The 11,492-nt window shown below is 46.3% G+C and overlaps 1 protein-coding gene across 3 annotated transcripts in view; it reads left to right on the top strand.

Moving 5' to 3' along the window:
- Positions 1–805: 805 nt before the first annotated feature.
- The window catches only part of nfixb (nuclear factor I/Xb), a 117,243-nt gene continuing 106,556 nt past the window's right edge, over positions 806–11,492 (top strand). For 2 of the 3 annotated variants that reach the window (XM_061090378.1, XM_061090376.1), the window contains exon 1: positions 8,245–8,296. Coding sequence is in view for 1 of the 3 variants with exons in the window: in XM_061090375.1 (XP_060946358.1) it covers positions 1,123–1,125; positions 8,213–8,296 (87 nt within the window). In the remaining 2 variants the exon portion in view is untranslated. Of the gene's footprint in view, positions 1,126–8,212; positions 8,297–11,492 lie in introns of those variants that run through there. The other variant, XM_061090375.1, reaches the window with a different exon arrangement.

Raw genomic sequence — 11,492 nt, 5'->3', positions numbered from 1 at the left:
CCGCGCTGCCCTGTTGCCGGTGCAGAGCCACATTAATCCCTCGCGTCCCGCGGTTTACTCTGAGCTCGTATTTAATTCCTCTGACCCCCCAGCTGCCGCCCTGTTCCTCACTGAGCACGACAGACTGTGCACCGCTCCTCGGGTTATTAATAATTCACCAGCTCCGCTTCTCCGCTTCTCTCCGGCCGCAGGACCGAGCGCGTCCTCAGCTCCAGCGCGCCGCGGGTTCGACTCCAGCGTCAGGACTCGGTGTCTCGCAGTGTGGGGGGGGAGACGTGCGTTCCACTCCTTATTGTGTCTGAGGCTCACAGGCTGCACCAGTCCCGCCAGCGTGCGTGGCACAGACGTCCTCCCGCTCCGCACCGCACCAGCTCCGCCACCGGTCCGAGACGCCGGCCCCCCCTCTTGGAGACTTTACGCACGTGGAGGAGCAGCTCGAGAACCGAGGAGGAAACTCCACGTCTTTTCACACGAGAGGAACCCGGAGCGTGCACGAGGGGAGAAAGTGCGCGTGGTCTCGTCCTCTCCTGCAGGAGCAACAGCTGATCGTGGGAGCGTGCACGGCCACTTACTGTCCGTGCACGGTGTCGGTGCTCCTGCTCCACCAGCCGGGCTCCACCGGGGACTTTCCGGTACCGGGACAGGGTGGAGAGAGAGAGAGAGAGAGAGAGAGAGAGAGAGAGAGAGAGAGAGAGAGAGAGAGGGAAGAGAGAGAGGGGGGGGAGAGAGAGAGAGAGAGAGAGAGAGAGAGAGAGAGAGAGAGAGAGAGAGAGAGAGAGAGAGAGAGAGAGAGAGAGCGCGCGCACTGACAGGAGCGCACCACCTTGACACCGACGCGTTTTCATGGAACTGTCACGAACATAAACACTTTGCATGAGGAGGACGAGACGCGGACGAGTTGGATTATTCTGCCCGGAGACCACCCGGTCCTAGAGACATGTCCCCCGGGCACCAGGCCGTGTGCTAGGGCTCCTCTGCTTCCGGTATAAGGCCTAGAACAAGACTCTCTCTCTCTCACTCTCACTTTTCTTTCTCTCTTCTGTTTTTTTTTTTGGAAGCCGAACTTTTTGTCAGAGTGGAAAATGAGTCTCTGAGAGTGTTGGCACATTTCCCTGCACCACAATGGTACGTGCTATGTAAACCAATAATTTTCTCATTTCTTGCCGTCAGCTTTCAGATCCATTCGAGCAGTTGTATAGATTTTAATGATACACAGAAATAACTTTTAACGTGTAGTCGGCTGAGCTGTGTGTGTGTGTGTGTGTGTGTGTGTGTGTGTGTGTGTGTGTGTGTGTGTGTGTGTGTTAGTTATCCACTGGGAGCTAATGGGTAACAGCCACTAGAGAGTTTGCCAAGTCCCTCCACCCAACTGAGTGTCTGTGCTGTCACATGTTCTGGATATGAGTCAATAAGGTTGAATTCTAAATGTTCATTTTAAAATGGAATAACACAAACTCCTTGTTTTTTAAAAATAGCTATTTAACGCGTTGCCAGGTTTTATTTACACCCTCCTGGTCCCATCAGGGTCCGGTGGTCCCATCAGGGTCCGGTAGTCCCATCAGGGTCCGGTGGTCCCACCAGGGTCCGGCCCTCTCAGGTCACCACTCTGCCTTCTGCTGTGTTGTCCACATGGAGAACAGGTCTTCTCTCATTTCAGTGCTGTCTCTGCACTATTTATAGACACGTTAGAAACGATACAGGCCTATAAGCAGCTCCGAGATGCGTCAGAGCCCCCGGAGAACGTTTCCCACCCAAACTTAGTTTATTATATTTAGGACAACTTTGCTTGTAACAGCACTGGACGTCTTGTTTGTGCCAAAATTCAAATATTTGGCTATTTGATTTGTGCGTAATTTACGCACGGTGCCTTCGACCAATTCCCTCATTACGCAGTTGATTGATTTGTGCAATTTTTGGGAAATCCTGTGACATCACAAAGTACAAGTCTGTGATTTTTATTTTTTTATTCTGGTCACTTTGGGCATTTTTTTTAAGATTGAATCAACATTTGAGATTTCATTAGTGTCCTTAGAAATTGATTTGGCTGAGCACTTCTGAGAAAATCTGTTGTTTCCACTTTTATCCACATTCGCCCTTAGCAGGATGTTTGTCTGCACGTGTTCCCTGTGAGAACAAGCATTTCATCGCATTGCTTGTAGCTTTTAAAATTAGCAAGAAAAAGCTCAGCTCTGTACAGAATTATGATCTATAACTCCCACGTCCTTGACCTTTAGATAAATTCTCTTTTTTTTTCTGGCATCAAATGAGTCAAGTCAGGCATAGTTAGGCGAACCTCCCACATACAACCTTGAAGCTGCCTCGGCACCAGGAAGGGAACTTATTTGCACATGAATATGAAAGATTATTAGTATGAATAATTATTTGTTTACGAGCATCCTCGCTGACATGGCAGCTGCCCAAGAAGCTCATCAGTAAAAATGATACAGAATTCAGGACAGGCCTCACATGGGATTATCTCCACTTGTTATTCTCCTACTTATAGCAGCAACTCACCTCCTTTTTTTTTAAAAAGGAAAAGGCTATATTGTGAATTCGTGCCAGAATATTTCAGTTGCATGTTAGTTTAGTCAGAATGCACTGGAGGCATCTGTCAATCAGTGTCAGGATTTAGCTGGCTGCCCCCCCAGAGGCTGAATTATGCTCCGTCTCAGAAACACAAACACCAGAGATGATCTATATATCTGTGGCTCTGTGGGTTATTGATTTTCTCTTAATGTCATTGAAAAATGGGGGAAAGAGGGAATGTGGCCGACGACAAGTTTACTCCCAAATTCCTAAAACAAGCGTAACTCCTTCATGGTCACCATATGTGTCAGTGTGGAGAGGCAGATCCAGTGTGTGTGTATGTGTGTGTGTCCCACAGTGTTTGTGTGTTTCTGTGTGTTTCTGCGCCGCCTGCCACATGACGATCAGACAAGTGGTTTTCCAGTCTTGTGTGTGATCTCCCTCTTGGCTGTAGCTGCCAGTGATGTCATCCTTCGCTGTATACAGAATATTATACTATTATGTTGGTCATGGCCTTGACGTTTCCTTGGAAAAATAAATAAGGCCCGGAGCAGGCGTGGACGGCTCGTGTGGAGCCTGTGCAGCCGGACTGGGCCGTATGGTTTCAAAGATGGAAACTCTGGTACACAATCAAACAGTGTAAATATTAGGATAGTGAGCTCAGATATAATCTTTGTCAGGTCGATCGGTTTTTAAGCTGTTGTAACTGTTCCAGCGTGAGCACCGAGGCTATCAGGGCCGAGAGGAAGGAAGGACCAGTGATGGGTTCTGCTGCTGGGATGTGACAGAAGATCCAACGATTTAGAAAGAGCCTCAATTTTGACAATTGGCTTGAATTGTTTGCAGAGGTATTTGTCTTTTTCAGGAGGCCAAGGGAATTTTTTTTAAAGACACAAAAGCAATACTTAAAGAGGCATGACAGTGATTTAGTATTCCACATCCATAAAGCTGGGGAGACTCACGAGAGGGAGATTTAAAAAAAGAAAGAGTGGTCGAAATGGAAGCAGCAGATGCGGAGATATCCTGACTTCAAGTTCTCTGTATGAGTGGAAGTTTAAAAACACCAGATTCTGCTTCCCCTTATAATTTGATTCATTAGAAATCTCTCATTCAATCCTGTTGAATAATGAAGCCGGATTCGCTGTCAGATGTTTCGTGTCTCGAGCCTGAATCAGAATAACTCTCCAGAACCTGAAGGACTCTTCTCAGCTTCACTTTCACAGACTTAGCTGCATCATGTCTTTAGAAAGTAGTTTCAGCTCCGACGCTCCGTGATGAACATGTGACAGGAGACAACTTATCGTGCAGGTGAGAGCTGCAGGGGTCGAGCTGTGAAAGAGAAACCAGAGGAGTGATGTCATCCCACTGGTTCCCAGCACAGCTGCAGAGTTTCTTTAAACAAGTGACCGTGCGGTGAATTAAATCCGAGCGCTCCGAATGCACGAGGACGATCTGACCCCGGAACATGTCGGATTAGTTTGCTGTGGAAACAACAAAGCACCTCACACAACACCGAAACATTTCTTTAATTTGCTTTGCAGGACGGGTAGAGGAAGTCTCGTCTCCCGGAGCTCAGACTGATCACATGACTCTCTTAACTCTCTTAAATCTTCCATCTCGTCTCCAACCCGGCCGCAGTCACTTTATCGAGACTTAACCGTCACGTTAATTGGTTTCACGAGACGCCCCAGACAGCAGCTGTGTAACCGAGTCATTTGAATCTACTTAATTTAGGAAGGTGTCGGTATCTTGTCTTCTGCCTTCCCAGTTTAATTTGGGGTGAGTGGGGGGGGGGAAGAATCCCAACAACAATACATGTGTTCTCTCTCCTCGCTCTCGTCTTTAGGGTCTTAATGAGGAATTAGAGCCAATAGCATTATTCATTAAACAGAGCTCGCCTGGTATTTATCACTGGAACAATATTAGCATATTTGTTTAAGTTTTCAACACTTTTTTTTTTTAGAATTCGTAAACCAGGTTTAGCATTTATAATAATCTGGCACGGAATGCATCGTACCAAATTGAATGCAGGAAAAGAACCAGTGGCAAGCCCCAGAAACATTTAGAAATCCTTTATAACACACACACACACACACACACACACACAGACACACACACACAAACACACACGCTGCTCTAATTACTGCCTCCCCCGCTCCCTGTCTCTTATTCCTCACCTCCTGAGATGCAGGTGTAAAATATCACGTTTTCCCAGCGTTTCTCCCTGAGGTGGCTCTGGCTTGGACTCACACAACGTAAATCCCCCCCCCCCCCCCTTTCATATTCATATTCCCTCACACACACATTTTCTTTCCTCTACAAACAAGTTCCCCGTCCCTCCCTCCCTCTCTTTGATGTGCGTCCCACATCTGCGCAGGTTTGTTAGCTTGTTACCAGGTGAGGAATGAGGAGACAATTAGGGCTGAAGGAGGTGGGACTGGGTTGGATCTCAGTTTATGTTTCTCTGATGCTCCAGAAAGTGTTTGAGCTGGAGGAGCCGTGAGGACGTGGAAGGATCAGAAGGTTGTTTAGCAGCGATTGGGGGGGTGTACCTGCCCCTCGAGGCCCGGGGGGGTTCTGTGAATGAGAGAAAGTCGAGGCTCAGTGGAATAAACACAGTTCTCTGATTAATCCAGTGCCATGAAAGATCTGAGCATCCCCATTGGATCCGACCTACTGACCGACTGATTGTCTTGGTTTCCTCTTAACCTTGATTTACAAGGCTTTAAAAGTAGTGAAATCCCATCTAACACCATGTACTCTGACTGTATATGGGCGAGTTGTCAGTAGAGACGTCCCTCAGAGTTGGAACGAGTGAAAATGTCACAGTCCTGAAAAAGGAAGCTGACATGTAGGCGCCTCAGTGGTTTAACAATCCAGAGGTGGAGCAATTTTATTTTAACATTCTTTAACAATGAGAGAACAATGTCTTTCAACATTTTGGTGAATTTCTCAAGAAGTAACGCAAAGATCTTGATGATAATATATCAGGTAGATGCGGCTTGATTGGATTTGTTTGGCCATGAGCTCTACTGAGAGACATAACAGTTTGTTTCTGAGATTTTGTTTTAGCTTATTTTATCACCAACACTTGTCTATAACATCTTACTGGTGATATTAAAACCTTTCAGCAGATTTGAGGCCTGTTCGTGAGCTTTTAGGTGTTTTGGTTTCCACAGACTTCTTATGGATTGTCTTTCTTACTGTTAATCCACCAGGTTCACCATGTAGCGTTAGCTCTTGTTGCTAACTCTGAGCTGCAGTTAGCTCACTTCAGAAATGCATTAGAGAATAATCTTCTGTGACTTCTCTCACATTCCTCGTCGTCTTTGAACTCGTCCAAAAGTATCGATTATCAACACGTCAGAGTCTTTTCCTGTGATTTGATCGATGTCTCGCTGTCCTCACAGAACCTTTGAATACCGAAGACGTAACTCATGGCTGAAAGACGGGTTTAGATTTTTCCTCTAATGTCTGTGTTGGAAACTTGGCAGCGACCAGGACCAATGTTTTCTTCTGCTGTAGAAGTTTCTCTTCCTCTCGTCCGTGTTGTGATTGTTTGCAGTCGTGAAGACACGGTCTCTCCGCTCGGCGTCGATAAAATCTGACAGAGTAGAGTCAACATCCTCCGACATCAATCGCTTTCCACGGCGTTCTGAGTGTTAATTACTTGCGGTTCTGCAACTACACACACACACACACACACATATATATATGTACATATATATATTTATATATAATTGATACCATGCTCCATAAAAACAGTCAGGAGAGGGAGGAGGGGACGGAGCTACAAAGGTAGAAAGATGAGGACTGAGCAAAACTCGAACTGACCCGTGTTTTCATCCTTTCATTTATTTGTCGTTTTATTGCCCTGATCCTGAAATCCTCCGTCGCAGCGACGCAAATCATCTCCCAGCGTAAATGAACGAGTGCGACTTGTCAGAAAGTGGTGATTAGAGCGAGTACTCTGCTGCTCTGTGATTACCAGCGGAGGAAACTATATCCTTCATGTGTCCCAGGCAGTTTAAGGGCTCGTCAGGAAGCCCAGGCAGCTTGACACGGGCAGCATTTAGTGGGACAAATGGTCTGAAATGGTTTTCCTCCCGTGTTTCCCCACATATTAATGATGACAGGCCCGAGGTCGGACGCTGGGCCTGAATGCCACGGGTGGTGTTTTCTTAGTCACTTGGATGACTTGAGTTCTAACTTTGTTTAACCCAGCGAGCGCTTCATGTGGCCTCGTGCTAAATGCATTGTGAGCACGAGAGGCTGCGCTCGACAAAACCAATGTGTATCTTATGTTAATGAGCCGGGCGGCGGCCACGGAGAGAGAGGAGGCCGCTCGGCGATCCCTGTGTCACAGGAGAAGGGAAACGACTCGAGCTGCAACCTCTCATTCTGAAGGATAGGAATAGCCTGAGTCTCCAGCCACAACTTGGTTAGCCCACGTCTGCTCCTTATTATAGAGCCGTGTGTTTATGCATGTGTCTGTGCATGTATTTGTTCAAGTACAATCCCGTGTCGCCCCGTGCGTGCGTGTGTGTGTTTGTGTGCATATGTAAATGCTTAAGTAACTTAATGTGTGTTTGAATTCCTCAAAAAAATTGTTTACCTCACATGCCAGTTTAAATAGTATAACTTTACATTTTGCTGCTGGCGACGAGCAATGTTTGTTCCTGTTTTGGGTCCATGTTTGTTTCTACTTAAGTTATGTTGAGAGATCAGAACGTAAAGTTCTGGAAAATAGGATTATTGGCTCTCGTCTTCTTAAAGTCGAGAAGTCTCCTGCTCCCTTTGTGAGTGAAACTTTCTTCCCCTTAACTCTCAGAGTTATTTTCATTAATCTGGCAGTTTTCGAACCCTCGTCTAACAGGTTTACTCGACTTCCAAAACACACGTTCAAATTTAGCCTGGCAATAACCAATTTACACCAGTGTGTAGTCAAACGGGTGTTAGCCACCGGCGAGCTCGTCAGGCTGAACTGCCCCTGATCCAGATCCACAGCCTGTGGTTCCCCCCCGCCCATGTTGGCCTGGCTGCCTCCACTGACAGCTGAACTGCCGTGGATGCTCATTCAGAGTCCAAGTCTCTGCTGGTGCGTCCCGCAGAATACAAATGACCCGCGCTGAATAGAAACAAACACTTGGAATAAATACTTTAGCCGCATCTATCAGTGAATACAGCGCCGAGCCACGGCCTGTGCACGTGCAAGGGCGTGCACGTGTGAGTCTGTGAATGATTAGTGCTGAATCAGTGCACACCGACAGAAAAGTGACCATGCAGGTGAAACAGCAGGGACAGGAAACGCCTTTGTGTCGTGGTATTGTGTTCGGGTTCGGCAGCTAAACGCATCGCTCCCCATTCAAGTGACTGGCAGGGCCGGCCTCAGGCCTGAGCAGCATATGGGCTACGGCTCCATCCACTGTGTGTGTGTGTGTCTCTGTGTGTGTGTGTGTGTGTGTGTGTAGAATGTCAATGAAAAACCCTGTTTCTCTGGTGGTGGGACTTGAGGATGATTATTTAATATAGGTCAATATGAAAAGAAGCAGGATTAGAGAGATTCTAACATGAGAAATCTGCTTTTACAGCTTTGCAAACATCTTCTCTGGTTTGTGTTTAAATTCCATGAACCCCTAAAGAAAGTGTGGACTAATGAATTCATGACTGTTGTGTTACATTTCAGGCAACCGAAACCTTTCTCTTGAATGAAGAACCCTCCAGAGGTCCTGGGATGCCTGAATGCTTTGTAGTATCAGATTCATACAGGGTACGCATTTATTATTATTATTATTTTTCTTCTTATTACTTCATGTGTTGGTCCTAAATGTGTTATTTGAGTCATTACTCATTACTGTGACTGACAGTCTGTTTTCATGCTCTTGGTAATTGTACCACAATCATAATGTCATTCACAGCTCCCTCTACTCAGCTGCAAACCATTACAATCATTATTTCCACAGGCACATTTTAAGAAAAAAAGGGAAAAGGGAAAAGGGCCTTTGCAACTTCGCCGAAGCGCCGCGGCCTCATGGGAGTGAAAATTATAACGATAATGTGCAGCATGCTTAGTCGTGTGAAAATGAAAAAGGAATAAAGCAAAAGTTGAAGCAAGAAAGTGAGCAGCTTTTCTTTTTTTAGAAGAAGTAAAAGAATCCACCCAGCGAGCGCGGTGGATTTACAGCCATCGACGTGATATAAAACGGTAATAAAAAGCAGGAGGTGGGGAAGGGGGGGAGGGGGGGTAGGGAGTCGGTGGATGACTGAAAATTTGATTGTTAATGAGGAGGGAGCCAGTTTTCTAGGCTGCGCTCTTTGTTTCCCCGAGTTGAGACTTTGGCCAAGTCTCCGGGAGGATCTGGGTCTCTGCAGCGGATCGTGTGTCTCGCTGCAGAAATGAACCATTATGGCTGAAACTGAGCAGCGTGGCTGGTGGAGGAGACTTCTCTCCGAGCGCGGTGGGGGGGGGGGGGGGGGGAGCGTCGCTGGAGCTGGATTGGATTGGATTGCGGGGGCAGCGGGTTCAAGAACATCCACAGGAGGGTAGTGCACCTCCAGCCTCTCCCCAGGGGGTCCGGGGGGGGCTTAGTGTTGTGGCAAACGCATCATGGCTTCCTCTCGCCCTCCGTCTTCATTAGTCTGACGGAGGAGGGAATGGAAACATGAAGGGAACTCTGGGTTTATGAGGTGGTGTCAGTGCAGTTGTTGAGTTTGTGATGGAGTGTGGATCTGAGGCTACGTCCACGTTACCACGGTTTTACGTTTAATCTAAATGAAACCATCTCTGACCACACCAGCGTTTTGGCTGCGTAGCTTTAAGCCCTGTTCAGATTAAAGCGCCTGAAAACACTCGTCTCCTCCACATGTAAACGATCATTGTAAAATACAGAATTTAACTTAAAGACAACAGGGAGAATGTTCTGCTCCGGAAGCCGAGGCTGACGTCGGTTGTTTTCTTCTGGAAGGAGGTCATGTGACAGGAGCCTGACGAATCACTGAAGTCGTGATGGAAAAAAATAATCAAGTGGTTGCGAGCGTCTATGTCCAAAATAAAAAGCTCTAACTTCCAGAGTATGAGGGCGTCGGGCGTATGAGGAGCACGAGAGGATGTGTTTAAAAATACAAATGTAGTCGTATGGACGGAATTAGAGTTTGAGCAGTTTCCTCTCGGATGATTGATTGAAGGATTTTTTAGGCTTAAAGACTTCAAAATATCCATTGAAAAAAAATACTTTTCTGATCCTCTCATGCAATCAAGTCAATTCTGTCTATAATGGAATCATAAAAACTATAAATACAGATAATATTATTATTATTACAGTTGGTAAAATGGTGACTTGGACTGAGGTCGAGTAGAAACTGGTTCATCATCAGCAGAATGAAAGTTGATGTTTAAACATTTAAATGTTCCGTTCACTATTTATCTTACAAATCTAAAAAAGGCAAATGTATAAGAGTTGTATACGTTTGTGTTTATGCTTAAAAAAAAAAAAAAAAGGTGAAATATCATGATCATATTTTTACCTCTGAGAAGGAGTTTGTGTTTTCATCCCCGTTTGTGAGTTCTTGTTTTTAAGATTATTTAAAAACTATTAGACAGATTTCTGAGAAACTAAATCCAGGATTTTTTTTATTAAAAAAATTGTGAGGCAGGTTATGATTTGATATTTTCAGGAATTTCCCATAGAATAATTCAGGCATCTTGATAAAAATAAATAAATAAGGACTGATATCTATGAGTGTGTGAAATTTGGTGAAGCTTGATTTAATTTAATGCGACTGTTGGACTTTGGTGGAGGAATTTTACTTCAAACTGTATTTTATTGTATAATTTATATTAGTAAAAAAAAATGATATATTCTCAGTGGTGGCAGATTTTCTTTCTTTGTCCCATTCTCACGATCACGAACTCTCAGAAACGCCTCACGAGATCGAACCCGATCCAAACGTTCCCTCGGACACAAGTGGAGCTGATTAGAATTTGGTGGGTGAAAGGTCAAAGGTCACGGTGACTTCACCAAACAGGTTTTTGGTCCATACTGAAGAATTCAATCTGCAGAAAGTCTCTTAGAGGATCAAATGGATAAAAGAGTCGATAGAGGTGAAAACACAACCTCAGGTTTTGCTGTCATCACTGCTTGTGGTATGATAATGTGTGTGTCTGTGTGTGTGTGTCTGTGTGTGTGTGTGTGTCTCGGGCACATTTGCGGCTCCTCTCCTTGAGCAACCTGTTCTGCAGAGCTCGTTAAGCCGGAGACAAACAGGACGTCTTCGTTGCTCCGTCCGTCTCCGAGCTGCAGTGACGGTGGCGTCTCCACACGTCACTGCAGCCGCTGGTAAATATGTATATTTTTAAGCGTGTGAAAAAGCAGCGCCGCAGCAGCAGACCCACCAACCCGAAGCATATGGCTCCACCATGTGTTGCTTAATGAGAGATTTACTCACACAGACCACTAAATGTGTGGCTGGTTTAAGGAGCCGCGGCAGAGGGGCGCTTGCGTGTGTGTTGCAGGCGAGTCGACTCCATAAAGGAGGGAGGGTTCGATTCCCCAGCTAACCGCTGCCTGTAACCTTTTGCATTCGCGGTGCTTTTAAAGACTCGGAGGCGAACGTGAGACTCGGTGGTGATGATGTCACGACACCTGTCTAAATGCAAGGGTGTGCCCGTGTGTGTTTCATATTAGTCATGTATGGCATCCAGTGGAAGGAATGCTGGCGTCGGAGCCCGGTTGCGGTGGCGAGGACTGGTTTACGGTTTTGTGGTTTCTCGTGCGCCCCCGACCGCACACTCTCTCCCTCTCCTCCCCGGCTCGCTCGCCCGGCCGGGTGCAGTAATTGGCCACACGGAGCCCAGATCTCTTTGTGGTGCACGAGCAGTAGGCCTCATAAATCTGTGGGACGCCAGTGTCAGGCCCGAACCTTCAGCTCATGCTTCTCCACTCCCACCCGAATCCCCCCGGTACCAC

Source organism: Limanda limanda, chromosome 17, assembly GCF_963576545.1.
Source record: "Limanda limanda chromosome 17, fLimLim1.1, whole genome shotgun sequence".
NCBI classification, from domain to species: Eukaryota; Metazoa; Chordata; class Actinopteri; order Pleuronectiformes; family Pleuronectidae; genus Limanda; species Limanda limanda.
This window is presented reverse-complemented; position numbering and strand designations above follow the sequence as displayed.